At 45.3% G+C, this 20,236-nt stretch overlaps 1 protein-coding gene across 2 annotated transcripts in view; it reads right to left on the bottom strand.

Moving 5' to 3' along the window:
• LOC137439709 (uncharacterized) overlaps positions 1-20,236 on the bottom strand; it is a 59,049-nt gene that overhangs the window by 8,119 nt on the left and 30,694 nt on the right. Inside the window, exons 2-3 of one of the 2 annotated variants that reach the window (XM_078768151.1) lie at positions 8,314-8,630; positions 7,742-8,001 (exon numbers count right to left, since the gene is read on the bottom strand). In XM_078768151.1, coding sequence (XP_078624277.1) covers positions 7,742-8,001; positions 8,314-8,611 — 558 coding nt within the window. In that variant the 5' untranslated portion in view covers positions 8,612-8,630. Of the gene's footprint in view, positions 1-7,741; positions 8,002-8,286; positions 8,631-20,236 lie in introns of both variants that reach the window. The other variant, XM_078768152.1, reaches the window with a different exon arrangement.

Raw genomic sequence — 20,236 nt, forward strand, 5'->3', positions numbered from 1 at the left:
AGAAAAAGGCAATTAACAAAGGAAGACAGACAGACCATTATAACCCTTAAAAGTGTAAGTCTTTCCTTTAGAGAAATTGCAAAGAAAGCCAAGGTGTCAGTGAGTACAGTTTCCTACACCATCAAAAGGCACTTGGAAACTGGAGGAAACTCTCACAGGAAGAGGTCTGGCAGACCCAAAGCCACAACAGAATCAGAAGACAAGTTTCTGAGAGTCAACAGCTTGCGTGATAAGCGGCTCACAGGACAACAGCTTCAAGCACAGCTTAACACTGGTCGAAGTAAGCAAGTCTCAGTTTCAACTGTGAAGAGAGGACTTCGAGCTGCAGGTTTGACAAGTCGAGTGGCAGTAAGAAAGCCATTGCTAAGATGGCAAAATAAGAAAAAGAGGCTTGCCTGGGCCATGAAGCACTGCCAGTGGTCTACTGAAGACTGGAAGAAGGTCTTATGGACCGATTAATCAAAATTTGAAATCTTTGGTTCATCACGCAGGGTTTTTGTAAGCCATCGAGTAGGCGAAAGGATGGTTCCTCAGTGTGTGACACCAACTGTCAAACATGGAGGTGGAAGCGTGATGGTCTGGGGCTCTTTTTTCTGGATCCAGAGTCGGCGACTTGCACAGAGTGACTGGCACCCTGAACCAAAAGGGCAACCACAGCATTTTGCAGCGCCATGCAATAGCCTCTGGTATACGCCCAGTTGGTCAGGGGTTCATCCTACAGCAAGATAATGACCCTAAACACACCTCCAGGCTATATCAAAACTACCTTCGAGGAAAAGAACAAGACGGAAGGCTTCCCATCATGGAATGGCCAGCACAGTCTCCAGACTTAAACCCCATCGAGTTGGTTTGGGATGAACTGGACAGAAGGGTGAAAGCAAAGCAACCTACAAGTGCAACACATTTGTGGGATCTTCTGCAAGTGTTGGGAAGAACTTCCCGAACAATATTTGATTTCCATTGTAGAAAGAATGCCACGAGTGTGTTCGGCGGTTATATCTGCAAAAGGTGGCTACTTTGCTGAGTCAACAATTTAAATTAAATTTTGTTAAACAAAATGATTCTATGATTTCTTTTTTATCTCCAATTGTTTATTTGTTCTATGCTTAATTTCAGAGTACATTGAGACATTAAACTGCGTAAATCTCAAGAAAACTGGAAAAAATTGAGGTGTTCTAAAACTTTTGACCGGTAGTGTATTTATAATTTCAATTTTCAAAACACACCTGGTCACAACTGTGCCTCACTGACTGGGTCCTCAGACGAGATCCTCAGCATCATCCCGTTTCGGCCCTTCAACCTCGAGCCCTTCAACCCCTTCAACCTCCAATACTGTACAGTACTCATTACTCTGCTCATCTCTTACTGCCCTGCATTATATCTCACTGCACATTACTCTGCTCTGCTCATCATCGAGGAGGCTTGCTTCGATCGCTCCACGACATCGAAGTTTCAGTATTTTCCCATTCGTGTCTTTGTCAAATTTCCACTGGTTATTTTATTGCGTATGTGTTATTATTGTGTGTTTCTAGTTAGTTTTGATTTTGTAATTATTGCAAACTTGTGTGTAATTCGTCGTTTTTTGTTCGCACCTCGTGCGCGGCCTCGTCTCTCTAGGCTCCCTCCTGTGCTTCCCCCTGTCGGTATTTTGTGAATATAAGTTCTTTCCTTTGTTGTATTTGCTTGTTTCTTTGATTTTCTTCCCCCCACCCCTACCTCCCACGAACATCTTACCCATTGTCTAACGTTTTAAACCCCCCCCCCCCCCCCTCACAGCCCCCAAAAAATCTTTATTAATTCCTCCTCTCCTCCCGGACATGTGCTTGTTCTCTCGCCCCCTTTTCTTGGCTTGTGCCATGCCCCCTTTATCTCCTTGTTTCCACCTCTCCAGCCTTTCCAACTCTAGTTTCCTCCATACTCATTCAAGCCTTTCTCCTTCTTTCTCAAATCCACGTCCTCACTTCGGGACTTTTCCCAGATTGTTTTTCACGGTTTCGTTTAAATATTGTCGCGTGACTACCATGTGTGGTGAACACCATAGGGTAGCATGGATGACCAAATGAGCTGTTACTCCGAGGCGTTCAATCAACTGGCGGATAGTATGCGTGGGTGAGCAAGAGGAAGAGAGAAAACCGGAGCCTTACCTGAACGGCTTCCACCCGAGGTCTTCACCTGTAATAAATAAACTCACGCGAAACGGATTTTAAATGTACAAAAATAAATACCAGCTTCATTAGGAAATTGCCGGAACAAAATAAAACATGGTAACACTAAAATTTCTATATGGAGCACTCCTACACACAGAATCAAATACAGGAAATAGAACGGTAAAACAATGGGAAATAGAACGATAAAAGCAAAACGTGTTATTTAATTGTACTTGGCTCGACTCGACCAGTGCGTCTCGTCATAACTCGTCCAGACCTTCGCAGTAAAATGTGCTCGCTCTTTTGTGGGAATCGCAAGTTCGTTGGCGGGAACCGAGACCGTTCATTGGCGGGAACCGCTCGTTCGTTGGTGGAAACCGCTTGTTCATTGGCAGAAACCCAGGCCTCACTGTGTGTCGCAATGCAGCGAGCCAGCAGCACTCGTCCACCCATCGCTCTTGCTTGGAAAGCCGCAGCTCTTCCTCCTCAGGAACACCAGCAAGATATCGGCACACGGCCGCCCACGATGAGATCCAAAATCAGAGAAAAACCAGAAGGCCGTTATTGCGGAGAGAGATAAAATACGATCGTTCACCAACAAAGTTCAAAACTAGCAGGCACAAGAGGGAATCGGTCAGAGTGGCGAGCCAAGGAGAAGAGAACAGAGAACGTCCGCTGGTGCATCAAGCCAAGAAGAAGAGCGAAGAGCCAAAATGTCCGCTAGCACGTTCTTTTATCACCCAAGCTCCGACGTCATCTGGGGTGCTTCACGAATCAGCGAGTCGCTCCCTACCAGTCCTTTCCTGCTCCTACCAGCAAGTCCCATCTTACCCCGGCCTTGTGCCAATCAAAACCCTGACCAATCACTGCCATTCTGGGCACGGCCCTCGGCCAGCCTGTCCTGTGCGCTTCCAAAGTCAATGTCATTAGCGGCAGCGCTCAAAGTCCTGGCTTCCGGTAGGTTTTTAATTAGAGTGTTTAAATGTGCGATTTCTGCTAGTGTCTATGGTGTGGTGCCAAAAGGGACAAAGGAAATAAATTACAGAGGTAACAACATACAAGGGATACATTACCCATAATCCTTGAGCTAATTAACATACCCCGCTCCTCATAATGGGGATGAAGATACACCTTACACGACATCCGGGCTAAACAAATTCCCGACTTATTATATGGTGGTTCTTCTTCTTCAGGACAATCGGAGCATGCTAATGTATACAAATCTACCTGGACTAAAGTATCCCTACCCCCACAAACGTAACAATATCATTTAAATATGTTTAAACTCCCCCCCCTGCAGTGTTTTATTCAATGGTTTATCACAACACACTGTTTTTCTCCCTATTTAAAAGGCTTTTTTCAATTTCCTTTTCAATTCATTCCACTTCAAAAAAATTTCTTCCTTTCTACATTCTCTAAACTAAGCCTGGTGTTGGCTTAGCGGTTCAGGTGCCAGCTTGGGATCCTAGGATCCTGGGTTCGGAATCCTGGTCGATCGCTGAATTAACACCAGGGGGGTTGACTCAGCCTGTCATCCTTCCGAGGTCGGCAAATTGAGTACCAGTTCACTGGTAATTCCCTGTGTGTTGCAAGAGGCGACTAACAGGGTTGGCGGCAGGAAGGGCATCCGGCCATAAAACATTGCTTCAAAAAGGGGACCATGGTGCCCGAAAAAGGCCAAACCCTGCTCTGCGGGGAAAAAAATGGCCTCAAAAGGTGGGTCTACATTCTCTAAACTCACCTTGATTCCACCCCTCCTCTATCGTTTTTAAACGGATCTCTAACTTGAAAATCACAATAAACCCAGTTTGCAATAAATGTTCGTTTTTCATTAATCATCCCCTCCTAAACAACCCCCCCTCACCCCTTCCTTTCAATTCTCCCCCCATTGCCCCTCCCATCCTAAACTCCCCCCTCACCCCTCCCATTGAAATCTCCCCCCCCCCACCCCTCCCCTTCAAAACTTCCTCCTCACCTCCCCGCTCCAAAACTCCCTCCTCACCCCTCCCTTTCAATTCTCACCCTTCACTCCTCCCCTCCGAAACTCCCCCCTCGCCCCTCCCCTCCAAATCTACCCCATTCCCCCTCCCCTTCAAATTTTCCCCCTCCCCAACAAAAAAAGACCTCACCCCTCCCCTTAAAATCGCCCCACTTCATCTCCCTTCTATCTCATACCTCTACCTCCTCCAACTTTCTACTTTGCTATGCCCCCCTCCACATCTCCCCCCCACCTCAAACAACCCCTCACTGTGCCTCATCCCATCACCATCAAACCTTTTGTCCTTATCCTTCCCTTTCCCCTAACTCTTCTGCAATCTCTGAAACACCATCAACAGCTCTCCCTACCTCTCCCTCTCACCCTTCAGCTTACACTACCCCTACCCTACCCTGTCCTGCACCCGATGCTCCCCCTCCCTCTTCCTTAACGGTATGGACCTCAAACAGCTGGGGCCTTCGCTCAAATCTGATTGATGTCTCCATACAGGTTGCTTCTGACAAATTAGACGTAATCTGCTTTACAGAAACTTTCCTCTGAAAGTTGATGTCTCTGATTGAGGAATGAAGATGTCTCTGATTCCTTAATATCTCTTCCTGGTTACTCCCTCCTCCGGTATGATAGACCTGAGCCTCGTCCTGGTGGTGGGGTTGCTATCTTTATCAAATCTCTCTTCCTCATTCTCCTTGCACTGTCCTCTCTCCACCCCACCCCCAGGAGTACCTCTGGCTACGGCTTCCTCTCCACTCCCACCTTTTGTTCATATGTGTTTTGTACCGTCCTCCAAACAGTAATGACTCCATTTACATTTTGCTGTCTGACAACATGGACCAACTTCTATCCACTCATCCCAACTCTCTCTTCCTCACATCTGGCAACTTCAACTGTCATCATGCCAGCTGGCTGGGTGTGGGTACCTCTCTCACCAGCCATGGCATCTCAGCAAAGGACTTCTGCGACTCATTGGGACTGACACAATCTATCAATTTACTGACCCGGATCTCAGTCAACAGAGCATCTTCTCTTCTATACTTGGTTATGACAAACGTCCCTGCAAATGTCTGCTGCTCTTCTTCTGCTCCAATCGGTTCTTCTGATCATGTGCTTGTTAAAGTGGATATCTCTCTGGCCATTCTCAGAGAGCCTCCTCATCGTCAACGAGTCTGGCATTTCACTCAGGCCAACTGGCATGGTCTTCAAGCAACCATCAATCATCTGGACTGGTCTCCCATCTCTACTGCCTCTGACATAAACTCTTCGTGGGAATTCTTCCAAAGTAAACTGATCTCTCTCATCCACAGATTTATCCCATCTTGTCTTCAGTCATCTTACCCTTCCTCCCATCCATGGTACACTGAATCTTGTGGTGAGGCAGTTGCCCTGAAACAACTTGCCTTTGCCTCTTGGAAGGCAAATCCAACTGAAGGCAATCTCAGTTCCTTCCACCAAGCTCGGAACAAGTGTGTGTCTACCCACGGGAGAGCCAGGAAGCACTATCTCTCTACTCTCAAGACTGAACTCTCAAACCTGTCTCCTTCCTCCAAAACCTGGTGGCATCTGGTCAAATCAGTTTCTGGTGTTTGTTCCCCCCCTCCATCCCCTCCTTTACCTAAAATAGCTACACAGTTGACACTGCATGTGACAAAGCCAAATGCCTCAACTCTGTGTTTGCCTCAAAATATTGTGTCCCAAACCCATCTCTCTCTGTACCCACCTTACCCAGTCGAACCCAGATGCTCCTGGACTCTGTGTCCTTCTCTCCTGACATGGTGGAGAAGTATCTGTCAAACCTCGACTCTTGATTCTGCAACTGGACCAGATGGGTCCTAAAACGGGTCTAAAAGCCCACGACGGGTCCTAAAGGCCTGCTCTTCCGCTCCTTCACACCCGCACTCTATTCTCTTCACTCTGTCTTTTGCTCAAGGTCATCTGCCATCAGTTTGGAAATCAGCCAACGTTACCGTTTTACACCAAAAATGTGCAAAAACAGATCCTTGCAACTACAGCCCAAATCCGGGGAAAGATTAAAGAAAATAAAATAATGTTATTTTTGTATTGGCTGACACTCAGCTTGCTTAACGAGATCATTGAAAGACGTCGGCAGTATGATGTGGCCTGAAGCGGCTCATGCGGGAAGCGCTCCGACAATGGCGCTGGCGTTGCGTGTTGAAAACGGCTGGTGTGAAGCAAACAGCCAAGACGGCCGCCTTTGAGATTGGCCCTCCTCGTCCTGATGTCGAACAGCACAGCCTTGCGCCTTCCACAAGCCCAGCAGGTGCTGAAACACCATCGACACAGTCCAGAGCTCCTTGGTGAGACCCACACGACCAGCTCACGAAGGACAAGATAGCCCCCTTCTTGTTCGAGCAAAAACCCAAGAGAACTCCCACTGAGAGAGACCCAAGAGGCAGGCTCTTCTTCCTCTTCCCCTCTCTTTCAAAGCGCACAACTCCATGACTCAGCTGAACAAACAATGGCTCGCGTCCTGTTCCAGCACACAAGCAAGCAGCAGCCGAGAGCCACCCGAGATAAAAAGTGACCGACCGGGGCGAAAGCCAGAACGAGAGAGAGCGATGGAGCGGGATGCATCCTCCTTTGTCTCTCGCTGATGTCACTCCCCGACCAATCCTGACGTCCCACTACATCATCCCATGGCCCCTTAACCAGTCATGAAGCTTGGGGCGTGGTTTCTCCATTACGAGTCCTTGGAGGCGGATTCTAGCTGTCCTTCGGGAATGTTCGGCTGGTCAGGGTTCCCTTGCTGACCGGCAAGTGTTTGGGTCTCTGTCGGCATGATGGTGCGATGGCTGTTGTTGTAATTGTTGTTGTAATGGTGGCCCTTTTTGATGAAATAAAACACAAGGGACAAATCACAGGGGCAATTACACACTGGGGATTATCCTTAAGCCCTACCTAATTAGCATAGCTCCACCCCTCGTATGGAGACACATATACAATCTTATTCTATAGAGATTCCCTACTTAGTTACTTGAAGGTGGGCTTCTTCGTCGCATCACATGGTCCATGCTAATTTACACAATCCTGACGTCACCAAGGTATTTCATTACCTACCCCCACAATCGTAACAATGTATATATTTTTAACTGTTGCAGAGATAAGCTCCACATCAGATAGATTGAGGTGCCCAAGCGGCGCTACGGTTCGCTCTGGCACCACTATACACCTGGATGTAAACATGACAGCGTCCACACAGATGCACGCAATTTAGCATTTCACTCGGCAAAGATGGGTAACAAGATGGCGCCTTGCGGTTGTGTGATCAGGTATCATCCAATCACGATCGTTTTCGGTGAAACCAAGTTCGCCAAACTGTGGTATTCTGAGACACTGGTTTAAGGCATTTATGAGTTGCACAGAGATTTAAGATGCTGAAAATACCATTTTCAGAGAAGAGTTCGGGTAAAGAAAAAAACATTCCACCATATTAACCTACGAATACATCATATATGGCCCATAATATCATGAAAATCCTTTGCACACAATTTTATTGTGTGTGTAACTATAAAAAGCAAGGTTTAATGCCAAACCATTTTGAAGAAGAAGAAAGATCTCAAATACAATAATTTGCTGAACTTGCCATCTTTGGTGAGACTCGATTGCCCATCGAGTTAAGGCTTGCGTTGTACGTTTTCGGTGATTGCAAAGAGCAAGGAGAGTTCAGGAGAAGCAATGTCTGTCGTAATGGAGATGCCACACCACTGGGGCCACTTCCAAGCTGCAGATCATCGTAACGCTGCCAAAAGCTGTGTGAAACCAAGGGGCTCAGGGCCAGAGTAGACAAGGTCAGCGCATGATCAGACCTTTCTTGAATGGTGATGCTCGGGCCACTGTGACTACCTTGGAAGAACAAAATTGGTGAGTACCATTTATGTTTGTGAACCCACGTCTCAAATGGTACAGGTCAATCCTTAAAATGTCAAATAACATGTTCTTCAAACATTCCAGATTTCCTTTTTCCTGCAGAAATAGATTAAATTAGTCAAAAAAAAAGTCGCTCTTCAAAAAAAAGTCAGTTGATGAGTCGAGTCCATTTTCACATTTTCGGTGACCACACAATATCAGGACTTTTTGTTTCTTAATTTTAAAATGCAGCGAAAATGTATCAAATGCATTTGAACTCACGGGTGCTGTGACCACTGCAAATATCACCTTTGTCCACATCCTGAGGGCAAGAGACAGGACTGGAGTTTGTATTGGGTTGGAAAACAGGTGCCGAGGATGTTGGTCGAACTGCAGGGCTGCAGTCAAGTGTTTCCTGGCGATCAGCGTAGTCGTGCGGGCAAAACCCAGAACCGCGGCCAAGTAGGTCCAGGTCATTGCTTAGGTCATCGTACTCCCAGTGATCTTTCTTGAACCTCCTTCGCTCGTCTGGGTCTGGCTGCGCTTTCGGCCTTGTTTCGCTCTGCATCAGTGCTTGCCGCGTGCAGAGAAAAACTTCCGCCAGCATGATGCAAAAGTGGACTTTGCTGTGGATAAAAAACAACACTTTTGTACCGTTGTAAACACACAGTACGAATATGACAAACGTACATGAAGGAAAAAGTTAGCAATCTTCACTTTTAGAAACTAGGTCGTTCACAGAACACTCCACCCCAGGCAATCTTGAGAAATAAGGACATGGAGAGAGTTTGCGATCAGTCATGAAGACGTAAATTTGATTGGTCGAGATGACGTAAAATGCCGTAATATTTTGTGCAACTACTGCGAAACGGAAGGATTTTGATGGCGCCAACAAGGCTATTTGTGTTCTGCAGGGTTCGCATACAATTGGATGGAAATAAAGTACAGACTTAAAGGCTGGAGAAAAAAAATTCAAGAAGTCAATTTACTTCCGTTGATGCATGTCTTATACAGTCGTGGCCAAAAATATTGGCACCCTTGCACTTTTTTGAAATAACTCACAATTTTTTCTAAAAAATAAGTAGAAATTGACAAAAGTATTTGGTCTCCACAATTCTGAATTTCACTGTTAATATTACAGAATCTTTGTTTTTGATTCAGAACTTAATATATCCCTTTAAATCAGAAGATAAAAAGACATGGCATTGACAAAATTATTGACACCCGAGACTTAATATTTGGAAGCACATCCTTTGGACAAAATAACTGCAGTCAAGTGCTTCCTATAGTCATGAATGAGCTTCCTACACTTCTTTACTGGCAGTTTGACCCACTCTTCTTGTGCAAACTGCTCCAGTTCTCCCAGATTTGTAGGGTGCCTTCTTCCAACTGCTGTTTTCAGATCTCCCCACAGGTGTTCAATGGGATTTAGATCAGGACACTAGCTTTTTGTCTTGAACCATTCATGGGTGCTTTTTGAAGTGTGTTTGGGGTCATTGTCCTGCTGCAAGACCCATGGGCTTCGATGGAGACCCAGCTTTCTGACACTGGGTTGAACATTGCGCTTCAAAATGCCTTGGTTACCTCCTGATTTCATAATGCCATGCACACATTCAAGGCACCCAGTGCCAGAGGCAGCACAGAAACCCAAAACATCACTGAACCTCCTCCATGTTTAACTGTAGGGAAGGTGTTCTTTTCTTTGAAGGCTTCATTTTGTTTTCTGTAAACATAGAGATTATGTGCTTTACCAAAAAGCTCCAATTTGGTCTCGTCTGTCCACAGGACATTCTCCCAGAAGGATTTTGACTTGTTCATGTGTGTTTTGGCAAACTCCAGTCGGGCTTTCTTATGTCTCTCTCAGCAGTGGGGTCGTCCTGGGTCTCCTACCATAGAGTTGGCGACGGACGGTGCGAGTTGAAACTGTCGTGCCTTTAGTCCTTGAGCCAACCGGCCATTTTTTGAAGTGAATGCTCCGGGGGGGGGGGGGGGGGGGGGGGGAGTAATTCTCATTATGATTTTCCATTAGACCAATGTCTCAAGTGTCAGAAAAGGTGTGATGGACATCTGAGAACGGTAGCTTAGTGCCCGGATGGACGCCATCTTTGAAACCACCCAGCTCGAAAATGCCCATTTGGTGGGGTACATTGTTGCACGTGTATCTGGACTTCTATACTAGCTATCGATGTGCGGTTGACGACTAAATATACGTCCGATGTGTACCGTCTAAATAAAAAATAATATGAAGCATTTTGTTTTAGATTAATTATTATAAAAATCAATTATCGAAAAAAAATCATATATTTTTCAATATTTTATTATTAGACTTGTACTTTTTTTAGTGAAACAACACTGGTATGATTTTCCAAATTATGCATTGTGCTACACCGTTTATCTGTCTATAAAAATAACTCAAAAACTAAAACATATCATCCACCACGAGTGTACACAAAAAATATATGAGAAGGCATGCACTTTCCACAAACCGAAACTATGTCAGTTGGAATTTCCCGCCGATAATCAACCCACAGAACCCAGTGCCGAAAGTGACGTCAGTCTATTCTATATCTATATTCTATATTCTATATCTCAGTCTGAGATTTGTTGCGGTGACCTGATTAATTTCTGAGGGGGGGGGGGGGTGGGGGGGTGGCTTAAGAACTAAAAGTGAACATGTTAGATGGCGCCACATACAACTCTATTATAGAGTTGTATTGTGGCGCCATCTAACATGTTCACTGACTTGGATGAGTATGTCTATGTAAGCTGGCGAGCTTTTCGGATATCGGAGTAATCTAACGTCAGTCTTTTTGTTCTTTCAGCTGAGATGGCCGGTGTCGAGGCGAAACGGGCGAAGATTGAACCTGAGTCCGGAACGTGCATCCTGTGCAGCAAGAAGTCGCCACTCTCTGAACTAAGCAAGGCAGCGGGCAACAGTTCTTGGAAGACATTGTGTGACGCAGCCGCAGTTAGAAACTTTTATCCAATTCTAAAGCTAGTCCAAGAAGGCGCAGTTGAACTTCCTAATATTCCAATATTATACCATAGGGCTTGTAGATCAGACTTCACTCACAAAAACCACCTAGCTACTTTGACCAATGCAGCTAGAAGTTCTTCAGTTGATACTGGCGATGCGGTGCGACGGCGATCATCACGGGAAGAGACAGGATCAACTTCAACGGTCTACGATGATAAATGCATTTTTTGCCAGCGTGCTTCAAAATTCATAAAAGGCAGTCGTACCCGTGAAACAGTTGTCTTGGCTGTTGAACTTCGAGCAGATAAGACAATAAGAGATGCTGCGACAGCTCGCAATGATGAGAGAGTTTTGGCATTGACTACACGAGATATGGTTGCAGCTGAGGCTCACTACCACTTCTCCTGCTATAGAAACTACACACGGCCCCAAAAACCTCAAGTAGAAACTGACATTGAAGATAATATCGAGAAAAAAGAAATGATACGATGTATATTCAATTTCATTCGCACTGACTTGTTCTTGAACCCGAGGATTGTTCCAATAGTTGATGTTGCAACAGATATCCTGTCTTCAGATACATTTTCAGTTGATGTTCGTGACTCCATCAAGAAGAATCTGCAGCGCACATTACAAAGAGAGTTTGGAGAATCGCTCATCTTCTTCAATGTGAAACACCGTGTATACTTGATGCCCGATAATCTGACAAAGCGAGAGATTGCTGCAGAGTGCGTAAACCTGAAAGCAGAAGTGAAAGCATTTGAACGAACGGACGGTGAAAGTAACATTGTGCGTGCAGCTACTTCACTGCGACACCAGATCAAAGATGCTCATTACAATGAACGTTGGCCGCCTCAGCCAGCAGAACTCACTTCAGATTACGTGAAGATACCAGATTCTCTTCGTGTATTTCTGCATACTTTGATTTGCGGGAGTGGGGGTAGCTCTGCGCGTGCCGACACACTGGTATGGTCGATGGCTCAAGATATCATCAATGCTGTACACCGGGGTACCATCAGAACATCGAAGCATGTCCTACTTCCGTGGGTCATGAAAACGCTCACCGGTAATACAGAGGTCATCAGAATATTGAATCGACTCGGGCACAGATGTTCGTACACAGTTCTGGAAGAAATCGAGACAGCGCTATGCATAGACAAATTAGCAAGTGTGGAGAAAGATACAGTACCACTTCCGTCACATGTGCACCCTTCGGTCCCGACTGTATTAGCATTCGATAACATCGACAGGCTAGAGGAATCGCTGAGTGGTGGCGGAACATCGCATCGCGTCAACGGTATCATCGTCCAACCGAAGTCGCAGTCGTGTTTGCCGCCCCAACCTCCATCGGCAGTATCCAAAGCAGATAAGAAGCGATCTATCCCGTCATCCAGCGATTTAGTTCCAATATACAGCGGTGGGAAACGAGAGGGCCCACCTGCAATCAAGCCTGCAGATCTTTCTGACACTCTTGCAGGCGCAACATCCCTTGCGCAGCGCCGAAATCACGTATGGATTATGACTCGCATGCTGGAACCATGCGACCAGACAATCAGTTCGTGGACTGGTTTCAACATCATGACTAGAGATCGTGTTCAGGTGACGGAAGATGTAGTTGGCTACCTGCCGACTATAAACGCGCCTGCCACAGATATGGCAACAGTGCAAGAAATCCTCAGAGAAGCTCTGAACATCATGTCATCACTTCAGCTTGAGCGTATACCGGTGGTGCTAGACCAGGCACTATTTGCTAAGGCGACCGAAATAGCATGGAAAGATGTCGATCGATATGGAAGAATCGTGCTCATGATGGGGAACTTCCATACCATCTGTAACTTCATGTCGAGCATTGGGAAAATGTTTGGAGATGCAGGCCTTCGGGATGTAGCTGTTGAGTCAGGAGTAATCGCTGAAGGTTCCATCAACAGGGTTCTGGAAGGCAAGCAATACAACCGTGCTGTGCGACTCCACAAGTTGATGTACGAGGCACTAATGCGCATCATTTGGAAGGGTTTCCAGGTGTGGATAGAAAGCAATCATCCTGACAAGGAACCCCAGATTCGAAGCACTGACCTCAAAATTCGCAGCATCAAGGAGGATGTTTGCCACGAGACTCTCGCTGCTGCTCTCGATGATGATTCATGTGTACAGAGCTTTGACATGTTCGCGAAATACCTACATTTTCTGCGAACCAAACATGGAGACCTGGCTCGCTTCTGGATGATGTATATTGATATGGTAGAGACCCTGCTGGGGTTGATTCGTGCGGATAGAGAAGGCGACTGGATGCTTCACTTGGCTTGTGTCAGAAGAGTGATCCCTTGGTGTTTCGCAATGAACAAGGTGAACTATGCTAGATATCTACCAGTGTACTATGCACAGATGACGCAACTCCACGAAACATGCCCCGAGTTGTACAGGCATTTCAATCAAGGCTACTTCTCCGTACAGCTTAGACCAGGGAATCCATTTGCCAGAATCGCTGTTGATCAGACAACAGAAGAAACAGTAAACAAAGATACGCAAACAGCTGGAGGAACACGAGGTTTTAGTCTTCGACAAGGGGCTGTGTCACGATACTATCTAACTGCAGAAAATCGGGCTACTGCACTGAGGCAACTACGAGAAACTATCCTTGTGAATGGCAGCGACACATCTCACGCCAAGCACCCTGACTTGTCTACTTCTCGCATCAAACGTGATGAGTCTGGCGTCACAGCTATCTGTGATCTACTGGAAAATGACTGGACCAATCCATTCGCCGATGATCCGTCATGTCTTCTCAGTATATCTACCGGAGCGGCTCCGAGGGAGGACGTTTCTAATGACCTACTCAACACCCTGCAAAAGGGGGAAGCGGCGTATCAAAGCTTCCAGAAACGTCTTGAAGAGGGAACAGGCTTTCATGACACATTGAACAAGCTAAGCTTGAAGACCTTTGGTAAGATCAAGCAGAAAGTTGTGAAGGGCACAAACAAGGAGATCGTCCTGAGAGCTGACAGACAACTGTTTGCCACCATGATACTCATCGCCAAGACAAGGAACCTCGACATGCAACTTGTCCTTTGTCACCCACTAGGGCCGTTACCATGGTCTTTGGCAAACGTTGATGGGTCAATGAAAAAAACGAACAAAGCTGCACTTGCGAAACACATGGAAGGTCTTGTGGAACCAGCCGAGAGCATTGACAAGCGAAGTGCAACAATAATTGATGCGATGGCTCTCATACAAAAGATGCATGGCGAGAACGACACGTTCGAAGAACTATCTGACCGCATCCTTGCTGCAGCGCTTCACGCTGGTCAAGGCAGTGAGTGCATCGATGTTGTCTTTGACACATACACAGAAGAATCCATCAAAGCAGCTGAGCATGTGAACCGCGGTTCAAATGAAGGCATCAGTTTCAGCGAGATCAGACCCGCACACAAAATCATGAACTGGCGGCGTCTCCTTGCTTGCAGCCAGACAAAGGAGAAACTGGTTGTGTTTCTGGCGGAGTCGTGGAAACATGAAACAAATCGCGAAAAGCTAGGCAACAGAACACTGTATGTCACCTGTGGTGAAAAATGTGTGGTACTGACCCGCGATAGGTGGAAGTTGGTGCAAGCACTCGAATGTAGCCACGAGGAAGCAGACACGCGTATGTTTCTCCACGCAAAGCACGCCGCTACCCACTACAAGACGATCATCTTAGTGGCAGATGACACCGACGTTCTGATCATCAGTCTTCATCTCAGCAGAACCATCGATAGTCAGCTCTTCATCAGACGAGGAACAAAGGTTCGAGTCAGAATGATCGACGTTGGAAAGTTGGCTGCGGTATTGGGGTCTGGAGTTTGCAGTGCATTGCCAGGGCTTCATGCATGGAGCGGGTGTGACACTGTGAGTGCTCTGGCTAGCCAAGGAAAGATAAAGGCTTTGAAGCTTGTGCAAGCGAATGAGCTGTATCTTCAAGCATTCACAGATCTGGGATCTTCGTGGAATGTACCAACAGACGTCTTCAATAGCATTCAGGCCTTCACGTGTCAGCTGTACGCCAAGAACACGAAGATCGTCGGTGTTAATTCGCTCCGTTATCACATGTTCTGTGCAAAGAAGGGCCAGATCGAATCTGGACAATTGCCGCCTTGTGAAGACTCCTTGATGCAGCATACGCTTAGGGCCAACTATCAGGCGGCTATCTGGCGACGCAGCCTTGAAAACCTACCAGACGTCCCAACACCATCAGCAGGACATGGTTGGGAACTCGATGATGGCGGTTCGCTCACAATCCGATGGATGGCGGGTCTACCAGCTCCAGATGTCGTCTTTAATCTCATCTCATGCACATGCAGAAGGACGTGTCGACCGTCAGATTGCTCCTGCATACTGAATGGGTTGAAGTGCACTGTTGTGTGTAAGCTGCAGGGATGCTCCAACATGGTGCAGGATGATGCTATCGTGGCTCAGGATGCCAATGACTCTGATGGCGACTCTGATGATTAACTTTGTGTGCACTGTATATTGTATAGCATATGTTGTTCTCTATTATAATGCAGGCCAAATTGCCTGAAAATCTTTATAGACAGATAAACGGTTTAGCAAAATGTATAATTTGGAAGATCATACCGGTGTTATTTGACTAAAACATGACATGTTCAATGATACCTCCGCTTGCTTATTAGGAATATACATCGTATGGTGTTAAAATCAGCTCCATACGTCTTTCCAAACTCTAGTAATGAATAATTAATATAATTGGCGGCCATTTTGAAATCCAAGATGGCCACCAAAGTGCAGATTTCCTATGTAACAATTTCCGCCTGCTTATTAGATATCGTATGGTGTTAAAATCCTCTCCGTACGACATTCCTAACTTGCGTTATCGTCAGAATAGATAATGCCAGCGGCGGCCTAAGTCATTTTATGCCTCTTTACATTTATTTGTTGTAAACTCGTGGTGGATGATATGTTTTAGTTTTTGAGTTATTTTTATAGACAGATAAACGGTGTAGCACAATGCATAATTTGGAAAATCATACCAGTGTTGTTTCACTAAAAAAAGTACAAGTCTAATAATAAAATATTGAAAAATATATGATTTTTTTTCGATAATTGATTTTTATAATAATTAATCTAAAACAAAATGCTTCATATTATTTTTTATTTAGACGGTACACATCGGACGTATATTTAGTCGTCAACCGCACATCGATAGCTAGTATAGAAGTCCAGATACACGTGCAACAATGTACCCCACCAAATGGGCATTTTCGAGCTGGGTGGTTTCAAAGATGGCGTCCATCCGGGCACTAAGCTACCGTTCTCAGATGTCCATCACACCTTTTCTGACACTTGAGACATTGGTCTAATGGAAAATCATAATGAGAATTACTCCCCCCGCCGGAGCATTACTTTTGATCTGGCTCAAGGACTACTTGTGTCTGAAGGTCAGCTTGAATATGTTTGGCAGTTGATTGAGGTGCTTTCACCACCATTCGAACAATCCTTCGCTACAATCTTCGATCAAGTTTTCTCTTGCGGCCATGTCCAGGGAAGTTGGCTACAGTGCCATGGGCCTTAAACTTCCTGATATGCAATCTTCGATCAAGTTTTCTCTTGCGGCCACGTCCAGGGAGGTTGGCTACAGTGCCATGGGCCTTAATCTTCCTGATATGCAATCTTCGATCAAGTTTTCTCTTGCGGCCACGTCCAGGGAGGTTGGCTGCAGTGCCATGGGCCTTAAACTTCCTCATAACATTGCGTACGGTGGACACAGGAACATCTAGGTCTCTGGAGATGGACTTGTAGTCTTGAGATTGTTCATGCTTGGCTACAATCCTGTGTCTGACCTCCTCAGACAATGCTCTGGTTTTCTTTCTTTTCTCCATGCTCATTGCGGTACACACAGTGACACAAAACAGCAGAATGACTCCTTTTCTCTATTCAAACAGGTTGAATGAGTGATTTTTACATTGCAGGCATCTGCAACTCACCAAGGTGAGTTCAATTCAAAAGTAAAGGTGAATCACCTGCTTGAAATCTAATTATTAGTAACAACTTCTAAAAGGTGCCAATAATATTGTCCGGGATATTTTTGGATTTCTGTGTGGAATAAGCTGAGATTTAGTCGTTTTTTCAGCTTTTTTTTTCTTGTTCCACTGAAAACCAAAAAAATGCATATGTGGACACCAAAATATCTTTTAATTTCAACAATTTTCTGGAAGAAATGGCGCATTATTTGAATAAAGTGCAAGGGTGCCAATATTTTTGGCCACGACAGTACACCACCTTATTTAACACACGTTACATTAGTTCTTCATGCTTGTTTCTGTCCTTTACGAAGTCCATTAAAAGTGTTTCCTGTTTGAAATTATTTCCAATTTTGTTCATCTGCCAGAGAAGCAGAGTAAAAAAAATTATGTCCCCCTCGTCTGCACATGTGCAATCGGGACACATTCAGAGCCAAAGTACTGCTAAACTACAGGTTTGATTTCCAATACATGTTCAAAATATAACATTCAATAGAAATCAAGTTGTGCTTCGGTCATAAACTGACGTCTGTGGACAGAAACAGACAAAGTGAACCAATTTATTTTCCGCACTTTTCGCGTTGCACGAGTTGGGTAATGACATTGCCCTCAGCGAATGCACCATTCCATCCATATTTTCAACTTATGCATCGATCTTGAGATATTTTCATGGATGATGAAGTCATTGAGGTTCAATGACCATATTCACATCTATAACAAATTAACATACGTAGAGGGTCAGCCCTGTGGGGCAGGCAAAAGCTAGTTAAGGAAGGCCTTCCAGCCCTGCCCAACACCCCTCTGTCGACTAGTGCTCCTGGTTTCTCATTTCACCAGCTCTGCTCTAGTTCTAAACAGCTCCTTTTAACATCTCACCTCTTCTCCCAACCCTTGCTCTTCAAGGTTTCATTTTCTACCAGGAACTCTCGCTTTGTCACCCTCTCCACGTCTAAGATTAACGCCTACATTTCCCTCTTCTCTCGCATGTGGAACCACATTACCGACTCCGTCTCGGGCTCTTCCCGACATGATCTCACACGCCAATCACCACAGCCTCATGGAATCTTCCATGCTGAACTCTGAACTTCACTGCACCAAGTGAGTCCCTGTCGCTCTTTCATCTGCAACGCTTCTCCTCATCCTGTGGAAGATCCGGATGGAATTAGTCCCCGACCGGTTTCACCGGAGGGGACTATCGGTTTTCTCTCCGTCTGACTGTCCATCGATCCAACTTGTGGTTTTTCAGACGTAAACACATTCAACTGAAACTTGGTGCATAGCGTTATTAGAAGTTACACAACAAGTTCGAGTTTCACAGGTTTTCGTCAATTTTTCACAAAGTTATACCTTTTTTTTGGAAAATGTCACATTGGTAGGGTAGGGGACATGTATTGCAAAGCAATTGTCGCTCTTGTTTTACCCGTTTTCCCTTCACTATATTTTTGTCTGTTCACCTCTTACTCCCTGTTATTCTGTTCTTCGAGTTTCCATACCTGAATAAAATGAAATCCACAGCCCCTGAAATATGTTTTTTTCTGAAAATGACCATCTGCTGTTATCCTTGCAATCAATCTCCTTGAGAACCTGCCTCTACTTTATACCATTATCCAGGGATAGGTTAATATGGCTTTTAAAGCACAGGTAAATTCCATTCGGTCCATCATATCGAAATCACATTTCCAATTAATGCAAGTCATCCTCATTCTATGTATGGTGCAGAAACATGGACTTTGAGTAAAATGGTTGAGGAATTGCTGGAAAGGAGATGAAAATACTTCCTGGATTCTCAGTGCCATGGAGAGAGTCGAGGAGGAATGAGGAGATACGCAAGAGAGCTGGAGTTACATGTATTTCAGAGGCCAGGTTGTGATGGTTTTGACACGTGACGAGGAAAAGAATGAAGAACCAATCAAGACAGCATGCAATGACCAACTGGAGGGAAAATATCAAGGTGGAGGGATGTAGTGGAAAGATTCGAGGAGCGTGGGATTGAGAGAGAGGAAGATGCACTCTCTAAGACAAGAAGATAAGATGCCCTTATCTAACATACAAGTTTGACCCTGTCAGGAATGAAAACCACACTCTGCAGTCCCTTGAACCACCTTTAGAGACCATTTTCCCCAGCAGAGTGGGGGGGGGGTTGGCCTTTTTCGGGCACCATGTTCCCCTTTTTGTAGCAATGTTTTATGGCCGGATGCCCTTCCTGCCGCCAACACTGCTAGTCGCCTCTTGCGACACACAGGGAATTACCAGTGAACTGGTACTCAATTTGCCGACCTCAGAAGGATGACAGGCTGAGTCAACCCCGCTGGTGTTAATTCAGCGATGACCGGGATTCGAGCCCAGGATCTGAGGATCCCAAGCCGGCACCCTAACCGCTAAGCCAAAACCAGGCTCAAGTCCCTTGACAAGCTAATAATTGAAAGTAAGAGGGTCACTTTCAATTGGGCACAAAGATGGTGTCAGCGCAGATCCTCAAGTCCTATTTGCATTCTCAGCCACTTCAATATCAGATCTCGTGTGATTTCTGTGACAGACACCGGGTCACGGACCAGTTGTGGATATCACTCTCAAGTGGTAATAGGTGAGGCCTCGAAGAAGACCAAAATCACAATCTTATTACCTCTGTCACCGAAAGCCATTGGAGGTTATGTTTTCACCCCTGTTTGGCTGTCTGTGAGTAGGATATCTCAAAAAGTTGTGGACGGATTCAGACAAAACCAGGTGGAGAGGTAAGGGTAACAAGGACGAATTGATTAGATTTGCGTGAATATATGGATAAGGGTAATAGAATTTTTAGTGATTCTTCACAATTGTGAGATAGTGCCAAAAAACGACATATAGCACGATAAGATAAGATAAGTTGACCTTTATACCATTTGACTTTTGTCAACAAACAAAATTTTCAACAAACCTTTATCATGAGAATATGGAGAAAATGTTGAATAATTGGGTCAAATTGTGAAAGGGCAAAGTGATAGTAGCCAGCAGGTAAATCTTATTAGTCCGCAACTTTGAGTATTTTTTTGGCCTTGGAGACGAGCTCCGAGAATGTGATTGCTATAGGAAAAGCAGATTACCTGGAGGCCCCTCCTTGTAAACTGTTCATGTCTCAGTGGGGGAAAACAAACAAAAGTGTTCCGATCCATCTTTTGTAAACGCAGAGTGATGATAATGGCACATAATGAATATGAAGAACTTGCATTGAACTATTGTAAGAATATTGGAAGAAAACTTGATCGAA

This window comes from Myxine glutinosa, chromosome 14 (assembly GCF_964187855.1).
Source record: "Myxine glutinosa chromosome 14, kmMyxGlut1.1, whole genome shotgun sequence".
NCBI classification, from domain to species: Eukaryota; Metazoa; Chordata; class Myxini; order Myxiniformes; family Myxinidae; genus Myxine; species Myxine glutinosa.